This window comes from Falco peregrinus, chromosome 2 (genome assembly GCF_023634155.1).
Source record: "Falco peregrinus isolate bFalPer1 chromosome 2, bFalPer1.pri, whole genome shotgun sequence".
In the NCBI taxonomy this organism is placed as follows: domain Eukaryota; kingdom Metazoa; phylum Chordata; class Aves; order Falconiformes; family Falconidae; genus Falco; species Falco peregrinus.
Genome location: NC_073722.1, coordinates 32736858 through 32761400, shown reverse-complemented (window position 1 = coordinate 32761400; position 24543 = coordinate 32736858). Strand labels below are relative to the sequence as shown.

The following is a 24543-nucleotide window of genomic DNA, read 5'->3' as shown; positions in this document are numbered from 1 at the left end:
TAGTAATAGCTCAAGATCAGGGATCTGCTGTTAGCGACCTTCTGAGCTGAAGTGACAGCCTGAGATGTGGCACTCGTTTGCAGACTTTCATATGTAAGACTGTGTCATCTACCACAGCCTGCAAAGGTCATTACAAAGTCTGTAGGAAGTCAAGACAGCAGTGATGGAGGAAGAAAGTGTCTTTGGCACAGGCTCAGGGATAAAATACTTTCTCAAAGACATTTGTGGGATATCAGGCAGAGTGAATTGGAATTAGGATGAGGGATCGTGCCATTAAAGACAGCAACAGATTAAGTCCTGATGATTTTCCTTGTGTATAAGGTGGGAGAAGACAGGCTAGATACTGTGTGTTTATTGAAGCACGAAGGTTAGCGATAAGATATAATCTAACCAAATCATGGAATGATATTTGGAAAGATACTCAAGAGTTACAGTGCCTGAATTAGCAGGTGTGTCTAATACCTATAGGCAAAATTATGCCCTGATGCAAAACAAGTATTGGATTCCAGAGAGGGAGATCATCAGGAGAAGGGGCCCTGATCCTTCATTAGTTGAGTAGCTCTCAGGACCAGAAATGACACCTGCATGTATCCAAAGGTATAAGTATTCAAGAATTAGGAGGTAGACATCTCCAGGAATTTTGGAGTGTACAAATTTGGCACTAGGAGATGCATTTTCTTTGAAGATAAACAATTCGGATGGATTCAGACATTTAAATAGCAGTCATCAATATCTTCTAGGTTTTCATTCCAAGTCTATGAGTGTTTTGACTCCTTTGCTATTGAAAACAAGCATGTTATTATGCCACACTATTGCCCTGCCATCTTCCTGCATACAAAGCTAACTTGCTAAGGCCTCTCCCATGGAAAGTTTTGGCTAACAAGTTATTAGTTTCAAAGTTAAAAAAGATACCATTTTAGAACCGAATAGAGCACTTGGAATGAAAACTGAAGCCATGCAAAATTTGACCGATTTCTCATCTTAAAGCCTCTCAAGAGAAGCTTGGCTAACTTGTGCATGGCTCTTGCATGAAATACAGAAGTTTGCCGTGAAATCTGTTTTTCTTTTTTGAGGTCATCCATGCTCAGCTCTTAGATTTGATTCTCTAGGGGGCAACAGTGATGAGGACTAACGTCGACTATCTCCAAATCCCTGCAACTTTGCTTTTCACAATGATTTAAAAAAAAATAAATACTCTTTTTTTTTTTTTTTTTTTTTTTTTAAATTAGGGAATATACCACTATTGCTAGGGAGGAATTTTAAAGAAGTAACAGTATATGGCTAGTCTTGATCAGAAATGACTAGAGAATATAATGCAGTCTGGACAATACATTTGAGGGACATCTTTATAAGAGCTCTTTTAAAGACTGATTTTAGGGAGGAATTGGGAAAACCTAGCCTCTCTGTTAAAAGGGCAATGAATTCTACTATAGGATCTCTTCTTTTGCTGACTCAGTGAAGACACATTTGTCATTCAAAGACAAATTAGAAAAGGGCATGGATCGTGCTACATAGATGCTTAGTCTCAGTTATCAGCCAGGTACAGGCAGCTTCCAACGCATCTACCTCCAAGTGCATCTGAAAAAAAAAAGGCAATCTCTTCTGGTGGATGTGGACAGAACATCTTTGTCAAAATTTCAGTTTGAGCAAATACTGCAAAGCGGTTTAGTGCAGGGAGGATTTGTCCCTGCAGAAATTGACACAAATTCCTTTAGGACAGGGGCAGCCACCCCAACCACATAGCTGGGATTGCCAGCAGATAGAATTAGGAAAACTGGAAGATAACACTGTGGCCTAATGTAAACTCTTAAATCTGCTGTAAACATAGCGGTAACACTGGCACACAACAAAACTGGTATCTGTCACTGCACTCCCAGAAGCAGGTGTAGGGAAGGACAAGAGACATGACTGGGGTTTTGTTCATCCTTTGAATTTGGGTTGGGGAAAAAAGCAAGCTGACAGAAGCTGTGGCAAACAGCTAACATTACAGTGGTGGAGGGCAAGCTGGAGTGATTGCGTAGGACAGAGTAACGGGAGATCAAGTGGAAGGGTCCAGTTTGAGGTTCCTGCTATGTGTGTGGTGCAACTTGGAATAACAGGCTCGACAAGGCAGCATTCCTGGTTCTCTCAAGTTAAGACTGACAGAAAAGCCCTGAATCCACAAAAGCCATGCTGGGAAAAGTTTGTGGCATGCTTGCTGGGCCACGGCAGACATACATACACATGTTTCACAAACACGAATTAGGAAATAGGAACTATCATAAGCTGAAGTTTAGGGATAGGTCTTTTACCTTCTAAAGGGTCTAAAAATCAAAGTTTCACGAGTCTGATCTTGTGAGAGATCCAGAAAGAGAACAACCACCTCTGTGCAGCACAGGGCTGCCCCTAACAAGCTCTTTTGTGTCCAGATGGGGTCCACAGAGAGACAGTTCAAGTGCATCTGGACTGTGTTCACAAAGCTGCAAGTGCTGAGAGTGGAGTGCATGGTGGTGCTGATGGGAGAATTAGGCCTCCATGGCCTATTAGCTCTGACCATACCGGATTTGAACTGACTTGGTGTGGAGACCCTGACATGATTCCTGCTCCCTAATACCGTGGGGAAGTTCCCCAGGCAGCCACAGCAGAGCGCAGATTCCTGGACACCATTTGGGTCTGTACAGGGGACAGCCAAATAATACTTCCCAACTCAGATCTGAAAACATAATACAGAGACATCACCTAACTCCGCAGGAACCTGCTTGGTACATTACCGTCACCTCTAGCCAGAGCTCATAGCCCGGTAGGATCCCAGCTCTTCCAGATTTACTCCAGGTCCCTCCATCACTTTCTCTGTGATCCTGCAGGAAAGGTTCGCTCTCTCTCAGAACAGAGCCTAGCAGAAACATCAATATTGAGTGAAAGCCAATAAATCCACCCCAGCACCCATCAGCACTATGCAGAGGCACACTTACGGCCTTGCAAGAGCTCTGCCTGATCTGGCAGTAAGAGCACTGTATCAGAGCTAACAAGCCCTATCTGACTGGTTAAAAAGGGAGCAGAGCATCTTCCCAGTTACAGTATTCCTTAGCTTCCTAGTCTTCTGGGGGTTGTTTTTTTATGTTGTAAATTTAATTCTTCTGCTTAGGTCTGGAGATAACCAAGTCTTCATGCTGGGATACTACTTAAGGCAGCTTCTCCCCAGGTTTGGTAGTTCTAAATCACGTTGACGCAGCTGCAACTTCAAGCTAGCATCTCCTAGCTGTGTGGTAGGTTAGAACTTTATTCCCTGGGCTGGGCAAGCTCAGCAGTCTGTAACCATCTCGAGCTGGCTGGGAGGAAGAGGAGGCTGGTTAGACAGCAGTGTTCCCAGGACTCTGAAGGAAGAATAACTTCTCTTCACTCACAAGCCCCAAGGACCAGCTCTTTTCTTCTTTCACCACCTGTGCTCCTTCCAAGGACTCCAAAGTGCACACCATAACACAGATATGGAGACAAGGAACCAGGCATACCAGCTACTAAAAGGCCACATGGAAGTACTGCAATTAACTCATGGGATGAGATTTTCAGGAGGGTTAGATATCCAGTGACAATATTTATAAAGTAAATGCACAAGGAAGTAATGTGCCGCCAGAACTGTGACAAAAAGATTGCATAGAAAGTTATGCATTATGGATGATTCAGCAATACCGTAGATAGCACAGGCTCCAGCAAAAAAGAGTGAAATCATCCCTATCTTCCCATTTGTTGGCAGAATTTTAACAAGGGGCTCCTGGGAGCTCTTGGGGACCCCTCCATGGCTCAACAGACAAATTAACTCATCAAAGGGAAGGTAGGGATGATTAACTAACAAGAGCCCCCTCCAGCCCATCAACTGACACATGGTTATTTACCCAGATGGTGTTCACCTACCTGAAACTGGTAATGACATTCTCAGATCAGATTTACAAAATACCATAGACAATAAGGTGCTGCAAGACTGACATGATAGGAGTTATTGGTCTATGATGCTCTAGACTGTGCCAGAGGCAGCAGAGCCGTTTTGTAATGTTAGCCTCTGTTTTGTAATGTTATCCTCTCTGCCCAAGAGATTTCCTGTTGCAAATGGGAGGCTCGGTCTCCAGAGAGGCATCTGACCTGACCCTTCCTATATGAGAGTGGGATCAACAGCAAAGAAAATGACAAGGGATGGCAACATTCCCATCACATACAAGCAGAAGCAGTTTGACACCTTTTCACTGGAAATGGATGAATGTCTCTGTAGTGTTAAGAACCATGCAATTTTTTCTTATGCCTTAGAAAAAATACCCACAAGTTTTTTCTGGCTTTTCTCCAGGTGCAGCTGAGGTGACAATTGGTAATGTTTTGGCTGGTATCTTCATACTAGTGTGAAGAGTGCTGGTTGGGCTTTTAAGGACAGTAAATACAATCAAGAAAATCCACACTAGTCCCGGAAGGGGGGAAAAAGTAAAGCAAACACAAAACCAGATAAAGAATTTCAAATGTGCATCACTTTCCCCCAGATAGGTAGAAATAAAAGCCTATTGCTCCCTTTGTGCATGCCTGGAGTGTCAAATGCTGTACAGGGCACATCCAACCAGATGTCAATAAGCATGCACTTAGGTTTTTGTTTATTAATATAATTGCGTATGTATCCCTTTTAACCTGACAACTTTAAGATTTTACTAGTCCAACAACAGCCTATGAAAATGAACAAGCTAAGGACCTGTGGAAGTTAAGACTAGCCCAAGAGGTAGGTTTCCTTATATGAAAATTTGACATGAAAACTGAGGCTAGACTGAGAACACTCTTGACTGCCACCCGTCTTCCTCTGAAAACTGGCATTTGGCCATGATGGGCTTCTTGCTATACACAGACACTCCTGGAGATTCCATGGTTGCTTAAGACTCCAGTTAAGATTTTCCAAATCAGGAACTCATTACCCATTCTAATACAGTGTCATTTTAAGGGGGGAGAAGCAGCAGCAGAGGAACACAGAAATAATTCCTCAACTTCTGTTGTAATTAGCCCTGCCTAAGCAGGTGAGGTTGGACCAAATAGCTTCCTGAGGTCCCTTCCCACTTCAACCATTCTGTGATTCTGTGAAGCCTTCCTCCGCTCCAAGTTCGTTTTTCACCCTTTACCAGCCACACTGTTACCTGCACTACCCGGCTGCCCACACCTCACCAACAAGCCCTCCTCAAGTGTGGACAATAGACCCAAGGTCCTCTTCGCTCACTCTCAAGCCACAGGGCCTGGAAGAGTGGAGCACGTTATAGTTAGATGCAGCTAGTCAACTGATGCAGATTTAATTAAAAAAAAAATATCCTGAATACTACAAGATTTTTAAGACTCTTATCATACCTGCTTTTCACTTCGGGCCACTGACTGCTCTGTGGAAATGTGCAAGCCCACAGCATTCTCACCAAAGTCAAAATCCCAGTGAGAAGTCTCACTTCCATAATGTTTATTACCTGCACTCTCTGATGCAGCTCCTGAATCATTATGTCACAGTTTGAACAGCAATTTGGGAGAACAATAATTGTTGTCATTTTTTTAACGAAGGTTTAGAAATCCTTTCAGAAACAATTTTGAGTTCCCTCCAGGAGAACTACCATTCCAGAAGAAAACTCCCATTGTTTCTTCTAGCAGCTCACAGGGAAGCGGAATTTTCCTCTGACCAAACCAATCCTCCAGATAACCATTATCACCACCTCCTTGCAAGGAATCTCTTGGGTGAGAAACACGTTTTCCACCCAATTTCTCTATTTTCACACAAGCGTGTCTCCTGTAGGAGAGATTTGCAGTCTGTCAGACCACTTGATGGACTACCCCTCCAAATCCCTATAAAGATTTAATATTGCTGAGCCCTCAAGGATCAGATGTGGCAGCAGAGAGAAGAGTAGAGATGTAGGAAGTTCTCTCTGCCTGTTTGACACCTCTAACCCTGTAACGTGCTTGGAAGGGCTGATCCTTTTGAACTTTGTGCGATGAGCTAGATGGCTGTGACCAGTTCAGGCAACTCAAAGCTGTCATAAATCAACAAGTCAACAACACTTGCCCAAGGCTGCCACCATGGCTTCTCACAGAAAATACTCTGTTCTTCTGATTACCGTCTTAGTGATTAGAAGAACCCATTATGGACCAGCACCCCATTGTGTTACTCACAGTAAAGCACAAAAGCACAGATGTGTGTGAGGAAATGGAAGTATTATTCCAGTGCATTACACAGCTCAGGCTTCACGACAACACCAAAATCTCAATAGGTTTTGGTTTTGTGCTTTCATAAACAAAACCCCGTGATTACTGCATGTGGTAAAAAGGAAACTCCAATCATGGGCCTTTAGACTCATCACCACCACAAAGTGCTAATTAATGTCTCAATCATTATGAAGCAACGCTGTTGCTCTGTTGTGTCAGAATGGAAAACTCGGCCAAAGCCACCAGCTACTCATTGCAAAGGGGGCTGATTTCCACCGAGATCTGAAACCAGCCTCCACAGCTGAGCATGCAGGCATACACAGTCAGATCGCTGTGTGTGCCAAGGATGCAGTCTGGCATTTGCAAACACAGGCACCAAGATCCCGTATGCACTTGCACAAAACTATTGAAATAAAAAAGAGACGCTGGAGAAAAAAAAAGTCCCCAAAAGCTGGTAGGGGGTAGGGGACACTTCTCCAGAAAGGATGCAAATTTCTGGTGCATCTGAGTATTAAGCATGGTAGTATAGCAAGAGCTACAGTGGATAAGTTTTTACAGATAAACATACACACGCTCTTCCTTATGTTTTTTCCTGTTCATGGGAAAAAACCCAAACTATTCAATACCACAACTTTCTCCCTGCAACAAATTTGCTCTGTGCAATTTCCTCCTCCTGACCTATACATGCACAATAGGTTAGCCACACTATGAAAAAACAATTCCTAAATTAAGCCCTGCTATGATTTTATACTTCTGTAATGGCACGGACCCGAGTTAATGTTAAGTGGGATGGGGCAGCAGGGGAAGAGCATGCCAGGGTTAAGATGGAGCGTTTAGTAGCAATTAGCAATGATGCACAGTGCAAAAATAGCAACAATAAAAAAAAAAAAAAGGTTACACTAGAAATAAAACCATTAAGGGAAATAAATTTAACAGTTTAGCCAATTAGCATTTGTCTAAGAAAGGCAAACTTTCGGTTGCTGTTGTTAAGCAAACGGGAAAGAAAAAAACAGAATAATCTTATCAGAAATATTTACTTCCCACTAGCAATGACTCTGGGAGTGTTTTTCTAACAAAAGCCAGAGCCACTGTCCCACTTTTTTGTGACCCTCTCTGCAGTTCTAGGGAGAAAATATTTAGTTCAACATTATCGTAAGCTAGAATATGGCTCTATTTATGTGACAAGTTGACAACATACAATTTCATGCTTGTTGAACTGATCTGTGTTATATATTCACTGCGAATATTATGAAGCCTCACCATTATAAATATGAAACAGTATACACTTATTCAAAATAACTCCAGCAGTAGCAATTTATAGCTCAGTTGTTTGTGTGCTTATGAAGTCCAAATGCCACCTTAAGAAGCTGCATCTCACTAAAACAGATGTGGAGTGTGACTGTGACCAAAGTGGATTTAAGATGACCTCTGTGGAAGGAGGCTATTACATTTTTGTCTGTATGGCAGCTGACACCAGTTTGTATTTAGATACGTAGCCAGTGGGAACACAGTGTAACATGGTGTCCTCAAGGGCTGGTTTTAACGTGGGCCAAGACATTTGTCTAATGACCTAATTAGCCTACTACTCTTCTAGTGAGTGTTAGTCTTCCCTCTTGCAAAAAGGACAGGCACTCTGCAGAGCACAGCCACAGTATCTCAAGCCATGGCTGCTTCAGGTGAAATATCTCCTTAATGGGACTGTGAAGGGGATCAGTTGCATTTTCTTGATTGTGTGCCTGGGGAATGGTCTTGGTGGCCTCATATATCAAACAATAAACCCTCAAAGCAATTGGGTTTCGCTCATTTGGGACTTCTTTCCTGCCTGAAGGTTTCAACCAACATGCAAGGTTCCCGCATTAAAACAGAGACGTGTTTATACAGTTTGTAGTTTGCCTAGGCAGGAAAGTAAAGGGAGCAGCAGCACACCTTGCTAACACTAGATACAGAGCATTTGCATACACTCTTACCAATTACATAGCAGCCGCTTTGAGTAAAATAAATTCCACTTACTGCTAGAGCCCTTTTAAATGTCAGCATAGCTAGTCATAGATGATAGTTTACATACATCGTATACCCATAGATGTGATGTTATTGCACCGGTCTCCTATTTAGTAGATGCAGAAACCTGAGTCAGGCCAGAGACACTGGAAAAGGTAATGCATTCAAACACACAAGAAATGTGACATTGCTCCATTAGGAATATAAAAATTCTGCCACTTTCACCCATCCTCTGGTATTTTCTTCCCCTGAAACTTAGGGTCTTTCTCCCCCTCTCACAAGTGCTTTTTATAACACATTACTACCTTTTATTGTTCTTATAAAGTTTCCCATCCCGAATCTGCATCTTTTGCCTTTTATGTTTATTGTTGTATTAAACGCACAATGTTGTCTGTTTCCCTACTAAATCTATCCTGTAACCACATACTGTACATTCATTTCTCTAGGACCTCAGTAACTCTTATCTGTTTGCTTTTATGATCTCTTATGAACTGCTAGGAATAGCAATTTGCAGCGCTGTTTGTAAAGTCATCTCAGCCTGAACTCAGCCTTCCCCCTTTTTGCCATACAGTGATACTCTGCAGTGAAATCCCATTTGCCATAGAAGCATTTCATTACAGGATGCATTTTAGAGGGACAAGTTCCCAAGTACCCTACGTGTGCTTATCATGTAAAACATTCAATGTTTATGAATCTGAATTTCAAAAAACCTGCTTATTAGAGCTGGAAACTACATGTTGATACGAGACGGTCCAGTGCTAGCTTTGGATTCACCAATATGCTGCCTGCTCTACGTTACTGCCCAGAGCTATTTAGCTTGTGCTCTCAGAGTCCTCAGACATGCTGCTATGCCATTCACACAATCTCAGTTCTTTTAAGCACTTTGATAAGCTTTATTCTGCCATTATACCATCTAGAACATTAAACACAATGTTTAAGTTGTATGTTAAATCACAATCAGTTCCTATTAACTGTTCCAAGCTCCTCATTTTTATCAACAGTTACTTTATTAAATCCTTAATAATATAGATGGAATAGTTAGTTAATTTGTGTGTTGAGCCATGGATGTTAATTTGTAAACATAATAACATACTGCAATCATTTGCATAATAGCATTTTAATCTTTTTAGTAAAAGCTGTAATTCCCTACAAAGTACGCTGCAGTAGAAACTAAGTGACTATTGGTAATAATAAAAAAGGCCTTAAAATTCTGATCCTATTATAGTGTTGGAACATACCCAAACTGCTACCATAATCTCTGAAATGTTACTGTTCTCTGATTTAGGTGTCTGTGTCAAGAATAAAAATGAAGTATAACTGGTAGCAGTAGACTATTTCCTAAATGTAATTTAGTATTCACTAAGCACCAGCACTTTGCAAATAGCTCTGAGGCTTTCCTTCAAAGTTCAGAGCTCTAGTTATGCATATTGTGTGAGGTACACCATGCAGCTCACCTCCAGCCTCTGTTGTGCTGAATAGATGGCTATGATAAATCATGCTGATTTGGCACTGAAGGGCATCAGCCATCAAGGATTTGACTACTATGTCTTTTTTTCCCTGAGATTGTATCTCCTTGAACTGCCTGCCCTGGGCTACTAGTTTTGGAGAAAATTAAAAAGTGGAAAAAATGTTAGGGAAGCCAGTACAGAAAGTCTGTATAGGCTCAGCTCTCTGGAAACCCATTAACACCAGTCACAAGACTGGCAAAGAAAACATTGGTGGTTGTTTAAAAGTCAGGCCAAGTCATTTTACGCAAGATCTGGTAATTCATTAATCAATCTGGCTGCAAACCTTGAATGAATAACCTGAAATGCTGAAAGAGACTGGCAGCACCACAGAACATGAGGGATTTTATAATCTGAACCATTACAAATTACCCTGGTGATGTTTAAGGCTCCCCTCTATCCTCACCATCTTCCTGATGCAAACCTTTCCAAATAAATAAGAAATCATTTATCTCCACGAATTTCCCTGCTGCCAGGGGCAAGATAGTACGCATTTCATTGTTCGTCTCTTTCTCTTCCCACATTCTCATTGCTTGTAATACAGCGGGGTTTGGCAGCCTACAATAAAACATAGTAGCCTACTTAGGCTTTCCAAATATGTGGCACATAGCACAGTCTTGAAAAGTAACCTGGGCTACACCTACGCAAAACAATTAAAAATAAAGTCATCAAATATGGTGAGCATCTCTCTGCAATACAGAATTATGAAAATAAATGACATCCACAGAAGGGCAAGAAATGTGGGGTTTCTGAAGCCTTTTTAGGTTCAAAAAAGTTTTTGAAGGTTAAAAAAAGTCAAGTATGAGAATACCAGATGAATCTTTATGATTTTACAAACATTCATTATACTTTAACAGGTTATTGCCTACCTGTGGGCTACATTTTCTCTTAGCATCAGTTGAGCTATTTGTAAGCAGTGCCAACAAAGAGCTCTATCCACCATAGGCATCTTCTTTCTTCATAATGCTAGGCACGGGTCATAAATAATTTTAAAAATTACTAACCTTACATGATAAGGTATGGTATATTTGAAGAAGCCTCAGGGGACAACAGTTTTCATGCACAAAAAGTCTTTTCACTTGTGCCACGTTAAGCTGTATGGTTGTTCATGTTTTCATGTAGCGTTGGCTTTGAGAATGAAAAACAAGTAATTCTGATTTTCGAAAAGCAGCCAAATCGATTTTTTAGATATACAATTTTTTAAAGTCTAGTTCTTCACAAATGCAAATCATGAAAGTGAATGATGTAGTGAGCCATCTAAATAACTGGTCCTGGGTGACTTGTTAACTATTTACTTGCATGAACTTCTGTCAAGACAGTGCCCTGAGGGGCAAGAACTCCTTCGTTTTATCTTTCCAGTACTCAGAACAACAGGCAAAGAAAACTAGGTGAAAAACAGAAGTGACCAAGCTGTGAATAGAAAGAAATCAACCAATTCATAATATGCGCACATACACACATTGGTAAGAAGAGCATCCGCGATGGGGCAGACAGCACCTGCTTGATTCAGGACTAGTATCGGTAACATTGGCATGGGAGTAAACTAACACAGTGATGAATTAGGTGCATCTACAAAATACTGGTGTGTTTTAATACTAGGGTGAAAGCCAGTATCTCATCACACCTAAGCGGATGAAAGCAGGGATTTATACTCAACAGTTACATACTATCTAGACTAATTGGACCTTTATCTCACTTGGCTCCTGTTGCTACCATCGCTATTAATAATTTCTAGTCCGTGAGACTCCCAGTGCCACTGGAAGTGTCTAAGCTTGTGGGTACTCAGCTCAAATGAGCTTCCAGGAATGTGATTTGCAGAAAGGTTGAAAATTCACTCTCTCAAACACAAGCTCTTCTTTACAAAAATGCACCAGAGACACCCAGGAACTTTGTAAAGGGCTTTTGAACACTGGCCCTCACCTAGACAATGCCACTACCTCAAAGGGGAGTGAGTGTGCTTCATTCAAGGTTAGGTCCGTCAATTAACATCATACAGCTTGTGCAATTAATGCTGCTCTGGTACATCTCGGCATTTGCTTGCCATTCTGGTTCTTTCCCTTCCACCCCAAAACAGACCGTATTTCTATTTCTGTATGACAAGGCCTCATCTGGAAGCTTAAGTTAGATGAAAGATAAAACATATGACTCCTACGATGACAAAATGGGAGGGGGGGGGAGGGGAAAAAAGTTACTTTCTTTAAAAAGAAAAGCCAATGCAGATCAATATGGAAAAATCTAGAGATTACCAAATAGGAAACTACACAAAACTTCCATTCTCTCAGCTAAAACAAATAGTTCCTCACAGAGTATGTAAGACAGTCTCTGGAGGAAGAAGACAACTTCTTCTGTTCTTGAGCACCCCCAGTCGTCACATTACAGAGCAGCAGAGGTGAAAAACCGTGCAAGGTATCCAGCTGCACAATGAAGAATGGGGACAGGGTTAATGTATGGGAGGAGAGAATAACTGTTTCATTCCCATGTTCCTAAGCCAAGCAACCAAGAAATGTAAATATAACAAACTATGAAGCTGAAAATAGTCTAATTTTGTACTGCAGTATTGCAAAGTGCTATTAGAGCACAATTTGTCCCTACAGGTAAGTGTGGGCCAAGCTGTGCTGTCAGAGACAGTGATGCACCCTGCAACTGAAGCTGATGAGCGCGAGGAAATCCAAGCATTTGCAAAGAGGACAAGAGAATCTGTCTGTTAGGAAAGCAGCAGCATATTTCAATTCCCAGTTATTATTTCTGACCTATTAGTTGCTGCCTAGATGCATTCTCCAAGCTGCATACCACCTATTTCTTCACACTGGGGCTGCTCATCCTCAGATGCACCCAGATATGCCTCTGAGAGGTCACATAATGACCATGTCACCATCTCCCAGTAAGGTTAAATACAAGACTATCTGGTTGTCTTGCTGTTTGCCACATGCTTTGATTTTCAGAATGGGAATTGTCTCATATAGGAAGTGACAATTCCTATACAAGGTGTGTAGGCGAATTGTCACTACCTATCCAAGACAATTTGGTACTCGGCAGCTGTGGCCACCAGTGCAGCCAGGCAGTTATGCGCAGGGCAAGCAATGAGCCTGTGATCAAGTTCCACTCGTTTTACTGGAATGACCTATGTGCTTAGAGTCAGTAGATGCTTAATTATACTACTTATCTGGAACTTACACTTTGAAAGTCTGCATCTTCAAATTTTTTTTCCAAAAGGAAAATGCCTTTGCATTTGGCTTTTGATGAGCCGGGAAAAAGAAATCTCCTCAGTTATAAAAAAGGTAAAGCCACTCTCTACCACACTAGCTGCAAATGTGTCCCCTGCCCCCCTGCCTCCCTGCTACTTACCATCCAAACCTACACACCAACACGTCCTACTCTGCCCGAGGCAGTACAACTGCAATTCAAGAACAAGATGGAGTTTGGAAACTTTGTAAAACAAGGCACAGAACATTACACAACTTGTGAAAATAGAGGGTCTAAGTACATAGCTTTGCAAGGCTAATTTCATTTTGATTTGAATAAAATTAATTCCAAGTTACTTGGGTGTAAATTATAGAAACTGAATAGAGAGGACTGGTTTCTGCTATCAGTTACACCAGTATAAATCCAGAATAACTTAATCTGCATCAGGGAGATCACTGTGGGTTTAGACCTGTATATAAAAACGTTTATTTTTGTTCAGGACATCTTAGGCAACCAGTTTTACTATACTGATTCAGTTAATCTTTTCCAGCTTTTAAACTCCACCGTGATAATTCGGGGCTTCCCCAAGCCAGCGGGCAGCTGTACTTCCTGGACCTGCAGTACCTGCCCTGTGAGAGGTAGTACCCATAGCTTGCTGTTGCACAAGGTCTTCCTGCCAGCTAACTGTCCAACTTCCCAGTCAGCGGATGATCTATAGCATCTCCAATCATCAAGGAGGGAAGGAGGTTAGGGTTCAGGAGGAGCATGGCTGTCCAGTAACCACAAGGCAGAGAATCGTGAAGCTTTACACAAAAAATGAGACTGGAGATAAAGCGACAGTAACCCTCCTCTCGTACACCCTGATCCTCACAGCAGAATTGTAAAGAAAACATTTAAATCTCTCCTACCACCCTTCAACTTTTACTTTAAGACTGCTCTCCACCAGGAGATCGATGAAACATCCCAAATGATGTGCTGGTTCCTGAGCTACTGACAGCCTTTGCTGCCTTCTCTGCCACATCAACCCTTCTTCTCCCCTATACATCAACTACAAGGACCTCTCAATTTGTGTGCAAGTGCCTTGTAAGGCTCTGAGTGGTAAAAAGCTTTACTAGAAATGCTACAGCTACTCATCAGCTTGCTGCTGTGCTGCACTCCACTTCTTGCCGGGGAATGCAAGCAGAAGACAACAAACACGTTTCAACTTTTGTTTGTCTTTGTAGCTGACAACTGTGCAACTCCTTGCTGTGACGCCACAGGGCAGTGTGCTCTAGGCACTCTTTAGCTGTTTCCTTTCAAAAATCAAAAGGTCCGTTTAATTCCTTTCAAAGCTTTTCCCCCCTGCTCTCTCCAGATCGCAGGCCTGGTTTTGATCATGAGGATGAAGGGCGCCAGTCTGAACCTGTAACACACATCACCACATTTGTTGTCTCTGAACAGGGGAAAAATAGTAAAACTGTTGTCCACCCGGCTACAAAAAATTGGAAAAAAAGCAAGCAAGGGCTTTGCAATGTGCACTTGCATCTCCTTGCCTTACCTCGAATATATTGGCGGGTTCGTTGCTGTACTGATTAGAGATGATCTCTGACTGGTCGCTGTACCACTTCAGTCCCCCCAGAAAGCTGTCTGCGTCCAGGTCGTTCACATCTAGTTCAGAGAGGTCAAGTTCTGGGAGATCTGGGCAAAGCGGCTGGTCTTCGCCAACCAAAGCAGCACACTGCAGGAAACAGCAACACAGAAATAGTTCCATTAATTACAAGGAATCTATTAACTTTAATATCATGTGATAAGAATTAAGCCTCTATTAAGCTATAGCACAGGGTCACTAGAATTGACTTTGTTTTCTGGAAGAAAACCCCACTAAGTATTAGAACATTGTTAGCTCTATACAGGTATGCAAAGGGGAGGAGGAAACAGGAGGGCATAAGCTGCCTTCTCTATCACATCCCTGTCCAGGGGCAACAAGTTTCGCTCTCCGTATACTCTTTGATAAAGATCATGTTCAAAGCTTTATTACATCCAATAGCAGAGGCCAAAGCATGCCCTTATTCTCCTGTTTCAGAGAGAACCAGTGCAGGTAGAAGTTACAGATGAATACCTCTGGGCAAGGTCTGTCACGCATTTCCTGATGCATTCAGGTTACAGAGGCACAGCCTGTTACAGCCTTCAGCCCTGGAGGCTAGCTCAAGCTGGAGATAGTCACACTTTCACTTCTACAGATCCTCACTGTAATCCTTGAGGTCAGTCATGATGGTGGCTACCATATGGGCCTAAAAAAGTACGGGTCAGTGCTGCTGCTGTGCTCTTCCCCGATGCACCTGATGCACAGACCACAGCCACCCAGTTACACGTTAGGGTCCTGGCAACAGAAGTGCATTCTGAAATATCCCTATATTCACCATTTGCATGACAAGCATAGTTAGTTCACACAGCCTTTGACCCTCTTGGTGTAAAGCGCATGTATTGTCCCAGCCAGTTTCCTAAATGTCCCCAGACAGCGGCTGCAGTGAGTGACCCAAATGGGTTTTCCTCTTCTGGCAGCCTCTGATTCAGTAATCCTAATGTAGAGTGTCTGTGAAACATTTTGGCTGAGGCAGTAAACAAAGTCTAGTCTGCATGGATCCTCTGCAGCAGCGCAAAATGTTTTTGTCTCCACGACTTACGAGAAGAGTAGTGATAAATACCAATAAACCTGGAGTAAGTGTCCTTTTATATGCTAGCATGAAGCTAGATAGGATATTGACTGACCTACTAATCAAGAAAAAATTAATAGCACACATCCACTTTAGCGCAGCAATTGAAATGTTAGAGTATCCACCAAAACCATTTCCTAATTATGGAAAACACGTAGTAACAGCTTGGCAAATACCAGAGTCCCGTACGTCAATGCTGCTCGATCAAGCAATTCCTCCTGCTCTGTACCACATACCTTTGTAACTCGTCTTCATACATCTACGTTGATACGGGTACATTGCAAAACGCACACAAAAGCTGCAAAGGCACCAGGCCGTGAATGGTTAAAAGCCACTTAAAATCAACTGAGTCTAAGGGCTGCCACCCTATCTAACACTGTGTTAAGGATGGCCAACAGCAGGTCCTCCTCAACTCCTGTCAGTTGACTGGGTGGCCTGAAAGATTTCCCAACTTCTGTTTGGACTGAAGTCAACCCAGAAAATGCCACTTTCTGAAGACAGGTGTCTGTAGTGCGCTAACACAGTGCCCACAGATGTGAATTGCTCAGTACCGGCTATGTCACTCTCCCAAGGACCGCCTTTCACAATAATGCAAGCGAGGGCTGCTGAAGGTGCATTTCATTGAGGTTTTTGTCCCTGGGAATCTCGGCGCGTCTGCAGTGTGCAGGCTGGATGCAGCAGCACAGCCATGAGCAAAGATTTTGTCTGTTGGCACAAAGACTCGGTGCAGCTGGTGTGAGCTATAATTTACCAGGCAACTTCTACATCTACCAGGACACCAAGAGATAATCACGGAATAGGCCAAGGGGCAAGGGAGCTGAGAGGCTGCAAAATGAGGCTCTGAAATAGCAGTTGCTTTTCTTCCTATTATTTAAGGGGCTGCAGAACTTTAAGAAGTCAAAACCCCACTTAAGTAATTTTCACTGCGCACAATTTTTTACCATTATTTTGGGCACAGGGGACAAAAAAAAAAAAAAAAAAGAAAAACCAAACAGGAAAAAAATTAGAGAGTTCCCTCTTTTTTAGTGCGAGAGACAACGTTCCGGCAGCAATCTTATAATGCAGAGATGACCTTTTTTGATGCTTGGCCGAAATCTCTGATCTTATTAAAGGATAATCTAGTTTTTGACTGAAAAGGTAGATTCTCAGCATCACTCTCAGTTTGTGTTGTGGAGGTCAGTAGCTTATAACTGATGCCATAGACTTCTGAAGTATCCTGCTGATCTGTTACTGCTTTCGTTTGTAAAAATAGCTTCACTCTGTGAACCACCTACTTAAACATGTTTACTTTTGGTAATCTGCATTTTTAAGTTCCTACAGTGGGCTTTTGAAACAACATAAACAATGGTATTAAAAAAAAAATATCCTGCTCACTGCAGTTTTCATTTGCCTATAGCGACTGCAATGTCACCTAAAAAAAATGTAATTGCTGAAATGAAGTATATATGCTCTTGCCAATGTTGACATGATAATAAAATCAATGTTTCTGAATATGACATTATGCTTCTAATCTGAGACACATTAGTAGCAAGTGTTCCTGTTATTAATTTATATTTGGCCTTTGGATGATGCCAGATTTAACACTCCACGTCCTAAAACTGTCCTCATCTGACATGCTGATATTTACTGTTTGCCTATACATCTGTAACAGGTGCACCTGCATTGCTAGCACACATTTTACTGTCTTCCCACTGTTATTTGATATGATAGTTATTCCATAAGTATAGCCTTAATTTTACAGTAACATTTAGGAGGATAAAGCAGTCACTAAACACAAAAGGCTAATTACTGTGCGTTATTTCACTCCAACAGAGTTTTTTTCTCTTAGTTCAGGCACAAACAATAAATTAGCTTAACTGCACCGATGATAATGAATCATTATAATTAAGTATAATTCTCCATTAACCTTTTGGATGTTTTAGTGCCTTTGAAGGTAAATTAAAACAAAATAAACAACAACAAAAAAAAGATGACTGGACTTGTGCCATATTAATTATATTAATGAAAATATAATCTGTGTTTTATTTTTAACAAGTTTTTCGAACAGCCAAGGGGGTGAACTCAGGAAAGAAAGAGAGACTTGACAGAACGTGTGTCATGTGGATTCTCTCTATCAGTCTTTGCAACCTTACTGTACATCACCTTCATTAAGCTGTGAAGCACTGGGGACGCTGATCAGCTACAGTGATACAGGCCTTTATTAAGCAACATGCCATTCTGTCATTATGTGAGCATGACTATAATACCTTTTACGTTGACAGAAAACATTAATGATTCAAAAAATGAAAGCTGCCTCCAGTACCTGCCGCCTGCGGTATTTTAGATCGGTAAAGGTGATCCCCTGAGCCAAAGCAGCACGCAGATGCTAGTATTGCTACAGGAAGTGCAATGCCGGAGCACACTGGTAAAATCCTACCCACAGTTAATCCATCCACCACACAATTAATATTAAGATCAAACCTCTTTTTTTTCCTCTGCACTATGAAAAAGTCATTGACATAAATTATCTATTCTGTTACTAGCTTGAAATTACTGCAGGAACTCTAGTGATTAAAATAAATCTTCAGTATTTCCATATAAGCTGGTTCCTCAATCAGCTCCTAGCAGCATTAGGAATAATACATGATGGAAAAATGAAGCGACGGCAGCTGAGACCCATGCTACAAGCCAGACAACAACCCACAGGATACTCCAGCTACTCAGAAACAATTAGGACTTTGGAGCCAGAAAGTCATCCACTTACAGCCTTGACTCATAATAGCTACAGGACATATGAATTATCCATATCTATTTCACTTTACCAAGAAATCAAAACAAGATAAGAGCAATTACAATATGCAAACAGAAATCAGTGGATACAATGGTAAGCTGCAAATATTTAAAACACAACAAAAAGACTTGAGAATCCCAACTCATGCTCCACCAGACAGGAAAAATATACTGGAGAACACAGTAACGTTTTTGCTTTAGATGGGTAGCTCTCTACTGCACGAACATCTTATTTAAAAAGCATCGCCTGTAACCTGTTTTTCCCTCCCCCATTGCCCGAGGGGAGCGTTTTAAGCACTTATTCCAAGCTCGCAGCCAGAGGATTAGTTCCTTTGAGCAGGTCTGTATTTGGGATTCCTCTCCATGGGGTCCAAAGAAAGTTTGCCTCGCTTCACAAGTTGCCCGAACTTTCAGGTAACGCTCCATTTTGCTGAATGCAAACATGCAGAAATCCTCAAACCTCACTTTATACTCCAGAGATTACCAGGGAGCTGCTTGCCTTTTATTTTTTTTTTTTTCCCTTTATGAATCGTAGCCAGCAGAAGCTGTGGATTTGATGTATTGCCGTCTATTTTTACACAAGCAGCAGCAGCAGCGACAGCAGCAGCAGCAGTTCACAGAGTCCTGCATAAACTCTATTCTCATGGTTCATCCTGTTGTCTCTGCTGTACAGTGGGATTTAACCATTTGTTGGACTACTCGGATTGACTGCGAACCCTGCTCTATGGGACATTAGCTACAACGTCATTATTCCAATACCACAAGAAGCAGGGAAACGTCTCCTTCCAGAAATCTCTTTTAAAAGCATCTAAAGCCAAACAACAGGGTATTCGTTCTTGTGTGCGTGTTTGAATTCTGCAGCTGATAAACCTTTTGACAGAGTACAGTGAAACAAGCAATTAAAAGATGAAGCCACTGGTTAATTTAAACTTCTTTTATATATATATATATATATATATAATGCTAATCTTATTCTAAATAAACATGGCATTTTTCCAACCAGGCCACTAAACACCACTGGAAAGACTTCAGACACCGATTCATATCAATACCTTAAGCATAAATATTGCATATGACGGGAAAGCGAGCCAGAGGCACATGAAAATAGTTTCCAACTGCAGGAGATACTGATGACAGCAGCTCAGCTTTGATTTGCTCAAGGCATCGCAGAGTAACCTTAAAATAGCAAACTTACTGGAGTTAAGATAAGATTCGGACTTGTTTGCAAAGTATGCCGCCTCGGCCGTCCTGCCGGTCCCCTGACAAGCCCACCGTCCCCGCCGGCCGCCTGCACCCCATGCGCCGCCCACCCCTCACCTCGAGATCACTCCATACAGAGTCCTGGTTGCACATGTCCCACGCCATCCAGCTGCGGAGCGACGGCAGGAAAGCTGGCAAACTACAGTCCAGAGGCAGGCAGGCAGCAGACACTCATGCAGGCAACGAGACCCTCTCTGAGAGTGAACCGAAGGCACCTGTCTTACTACTGTTCCCCGTCACATGACAAAGCTATTAAAAAGTAGGCTGGGCTGTCACTCATCCAGCCTTCTAGTGCCGCTGCTCCAGCCCGTGACGTCACCCAGGGGCAGACCCAGCCTGAAGTGAAGTAAATCTTTGCAAAACCCGCTCAGACCTCGGCGGCCGCGGCACCACGCTGCGATTCAAAGCAGATTTCCACGCCACACCCCCGAAACTCTGCTCCTGCCGTAGCGTAGCTCCTATCCCTCCCCATCCTTTTTAATTTCTTGGCTTGTTTTCTTTTTATACCCCCCCCAACCCCCACCCCCCCAGCAAACAACAGGCAGAGCTGTGCTTATTATAAAGAAAACGTGAAGTAACTCCAAGCCGAGCTACAGCCTGCGTGCTCCGAGGAGCCCCAGCCTAACCTTTGCAGTGCCCTCACCGGCTCCCCAGCACTCCTTCCTTTGGAGAGGCTATCCCAGAGTTTGGCAAAAGTTATACCACCTTCCAACATTTTTTTTTTTTTTTCTTTCCCCACTCTGAGATTTTGTACCTCGCCAAGTATTTTGGTTAGGTTAAAGGTTTCTCATGGATAATTGTAACTCAGGTTAGTTTTTCCACCCCAAAAGCAGCAGCAAAACACCCCCCAGGCATTTCTCTGGAATGGAGTAAACAACTATAAAAAAACATTCATACAGTTATCTCACCTGCTACAAGGAGGGAGCCTGATCCCCTTCCGAGCTAGATTACAGTATTTCTCAGCTGCTCTTTAACCACTTCTCTGACTCTGTGTATTCCCCCTAGAAACAAGGGTTGTTACAAGCAACTGCCACAGTCCTGCCCACAAGTGCTCAGACCCCCACCGCCTTTTCCTGCCGGCACCATTGCCTCGGGGTGCCTTGTGTATAAACACCATGGACCAACCCCCCTGACCTGGACCCTGCATATTCTCGTTGAATGTAAGAAAAAAACTCTTGTCGTGTGAAAACCGGCCAGACTCTTAACAGAAGTGTCTCCTTGCTGAAGCTCTTCCCAGGCAACTGGGGCTACTGCAGGTGCAACCAGTTTATGATGCCCCTTTGCACTGCATACACAACAAACTCCAGGTACCAAACTGAGCTGCAGAACATTGCCCACAACAGGCAAAAGCCCCACAAATAAAGGTCTTGTTTAACTGTCCCCACCTGCCTGCTTATTGTCTTAAGTTGCAGGGTTTTTTAATTAACTGGGTGCAAAAAAGTCTAGTGAAATGTAAGCGCTGGCTCCACTGCACTGGGCTACCAGTCAAAGTCACAAAACTATAATTGATCATCCTTCTTGTCATGAAATATTCATTCTCATTGTTATTTGCAAACTTGAGTATTCTAAAGGCTAAATGAATTCAATTACTATACAAGGCTATGGTGATTTGGTGAGAGAAAAGATAAATAAAAAGAAGTACAATTCTTGAAATAGCCTTTTTCCTGCAGACATTGGAATCTTCAGAAATGGTAGGAGGTCTCAGATACATCCTTAGCTTATTTGCGTTCCCTTGTAATTCATTATTTCAAGTTCTGATAAAATGTAGTTTTCCCAGCTTGTGCTTAAGTTGCAAATCACATCGCACTGTCATATTTTCAGCAAGCATAGATGACAAAAATGGCATTGTTTTTACTTTACTTAATTAAAAAAAAAACCCACAGCAAAAAACCAAATGACTACAGAAAGCCTTTCCTACAAATGATTAAATTAACGGTATTGCTTCGCTCTCATGACAAAAAAAAACTCATTTCCTTCCCAATTATATGCTGATTTAATGATAAAACTTCAGCAAATTATTAAGATCTGGGGCAAAGATGAGTACCTCTGCCCCCCGAACAGTCAACTGTGAAATAATGCTGGGCACCTGCCTGCCTGGAGTAGTGTCGGTTCTTATTAATTATTATCTGTGGATCCATGGTTGGTGGAATATTCTCCTTCAATACCTACTTATAATTGTGTTCATTGACTGTGCCGAATCCATCATCTCTTTTTTTTGAAGTTTCATTCACACCTTTTATAGAAATGTATTTACACTGGAACATTTCATATTGCTGTTTTGGGTATTTTGACCTGCTCATGTTGTTTCTATTTTCTACATTTCCACTTCACTGCTTTCCCTTCAAATTAGCAAGTTAACTGATAAATATAAACTGTGACCTTAGTGGTGCTCTCACCATACAAGCTCTAGAGATTGGAGAACTGTCTTAGTGCGCTACAGACAGTGCAAGCAATAGGTAATAATAACTAAGTCCCCCAGAGCTTTTCTATGGCCCTGTCCACATTATGGCTTGAACTTTGCTGGCAGTTCCAGCGTGACCTGGAAGGGATGCCAAGCACGATTTCAACTACAAAAGACTGCAAGGTTTCAACAAGGGTTCCCCATTGCTTGGCAAGTATTTCTTTTTTTCTTTTTTTTAAATCAAAGTGCCTAACCCCAGACATTGTATAAATTTACTCACTAGGATCTTTCTTTCACATGTTTTAATGTGTTTTTTTGAGCGCAGTGCCTGTAAGAGGAGGAAAGTGAGGAAGGCAGGCAGTTGCAGCGGTGGTGTAGTTTGGAAATGGTGCAGCCTCAGCATATGTAAATGAAGCCTGTGAAACCCAGCCAGCACCTAGGCTGCTCTTCTCAAAGGAAACCTTGTCTTCTGAACATTCCCTAGTAGCTTTAGCAATGATCTCCCCTCGTGTTTTGACAACACAAAAGAATTGCACAAACATCTTTTGTGGGGCAGTATCTGAGCGCGCACACACGTTATTTGGTTCCACAACAAACACACACAAAGAAAACCCTCTTTCAGCCGGTAAAGTCTGTGGGTCCGTTTGACCCAATCTGCCCCGCTGAAATGTCCGCCATCAGACCACTTCCCCCATCACTGCACTTCCTCTGTTTTCAGGGTACTTTGTACCTAGTCTCAGCGATTCCCAAATTTTGCCTTTTCTTCCTCAAGGGCCATAATTCAAGAAAGTTCCAGCAAGCCTTCCAACACCATTTGGGCACAAATTCCCAAATCCGAACACATCTTTTAACAGGGCTGGAAGGTATGGCTGCCTGCAACAACAGGGAATAGAATTCAAAGACTGAAGCCTTCAAGTCCTCCGTTCTTGACTTTTTCCTGGATTCAACGTTCATTTTATCTCTTCCTCCTCTTTTTTCACCCACATTTTCTAACTGCGGTCATGGTTTTTTCCCCTGTGATTTCAATTTCTCAAAGAAGCTACTGATTTTGGAGCCCCCATGATTTTGAAATCCAAAACCTAGTCCCTTCACCACGGCACAGAGGAAGGAATTTTTTTCCTTGCCCCCAAGACTGTGTATGGTATGTGCTGATTTTCAGCAAAGTTTGCTACTTTTCCCATGGAGTAAAGACAACCAAACTCATATATAAAAAATAGTGCTGGAGTTTCAGCAAGCTGAGGTTTGCAAACCAGTTCTTATACCAGTTCAACCCCTTCTGCTCAGCCCTCCAAGACTGAACAGCCTTACAGCAGCAGATCAGCCGACTGCTGTATATGGAAGAGCCAGCTGCACTCCAAAGGTGTGTTAGCGTGAATGGTGTTCTATATAAAGTATATGTACCCTATTAATTTTTTATTAGAAATCTTCTTTCTCTGCATCTTTACTCTTATTTTTTGCACAGCCCTGTATTTGTTTTCCAGTCCATTCTCTCTGTTCCGTGTATATCCTATTTGTTTGCTGATTTTGTTTTTCCTTCTCAGCTTCTTTTCCTTATTTATCCAGTTCATCCTACCCAGAATACACCCTCAATAGCATAAGCCAGTGAGTCAAACTCCTTGAACTTCTGGGTTCATTGGTGCAGCAATTCTACAATGGAATAAAGCAGTGTGCCCTCTTCAATTTTGCCAGGGCAGTTATGAACTAAGATTTTGGGGTTTTTAACAGAGAAAAACCACAATGGTGCTCTGTACTAGCTCTCGAAAAAACTCAAGAGATCTGGGCCAAATTAATTCCTGGCCCAGCTCTGGGCCGCAGGCTGCTGTCTGAGGAGCTGTATATTAGAGTCCAAAATAACTTTCTCCGAACAGTGACGCATTACTGACATTACTGACACCAGGCTGAATTCTGCCACACCTGCCTCCGCAGACTGAGGGCTCAAATAAGCAGCACAGAATGCCAGGGGAAATGGCTTCCTTGTTCACATGCAAATGGACCTGACTGTGAATATTCACTATTAGTGCAGATTAGCTGATTATCAGTGTTAACCAGGCTCACAGACATGCAACACGCTTTGTAACTCCGTGCTTGTTGTAAAAGCTTGTAAGAGTGCTTAAGTGAAGCAGGAGTACAGGTACCCGCTACAAGAAATCTTCCTAAATTTTCCTCATACCTCCCTGAACATCTCCCTCTTCACAAGCATATTTCACTTACTCATTATTAAAGCAGGAAAGCAAAGTCACTCCAGCTGGTTACATAAAAAAATACATTTGTCACTTGTTTCCCCCCAACATTTGGAGCATATGTTCTCCAGGACCCACATTTGCTATGATTTGCAGGAAAATCCAGCTTGTCAGGCCTGTTAAAAGCAGCATGAACAATGTCTTTCACTCGGGTTCGCAGAGAGACTAATCTGTAAAAGAGCATCTACATTTAAATTTATGACCCCTATATGTTTCAGAAACCATACCATGTGAACACATCATTTTCATGGGGAGGCTTTAGTGTTGTTTGAGCACAGATGCCCAGGCAAACCAAGGAAACAGATTCCTGTTTTGCA

At 42.2% G+C, this 24543-nt stretch overlaps 1 protein-coding gene across 4 annotated transcripts in view; it reads right to left on the bottom strand.

Annotated features, from left to right (window-relative positions):
- The window catches only part of PPARGC1A (PPARG coactivator 1 alpha), a 371584-nt gene that overhangs the window by 46258 nt on the left and 300783 nt on the right, over positions 1-24543 (bottom strand). For 2 of the 4 annotated variants that reach the window (XM_055797045.1, XM_055797047.1), the window contains exon 2: positions 14401-14580. In XM_055797045.1, the coding sequence (XP_055653020.1) occupies positions 14401-14580 (180 nt within the window). Of the gene's footprint in view, positions 1-14400; positions 14581-16141; positions 16177-18657; positions 18752-19642; positions 19908-24543 lie in introns of those variants that run through there. The other 2 variants (XM_055797048.1, XM_055797046.1) reach the window with 2 other exon arrangements.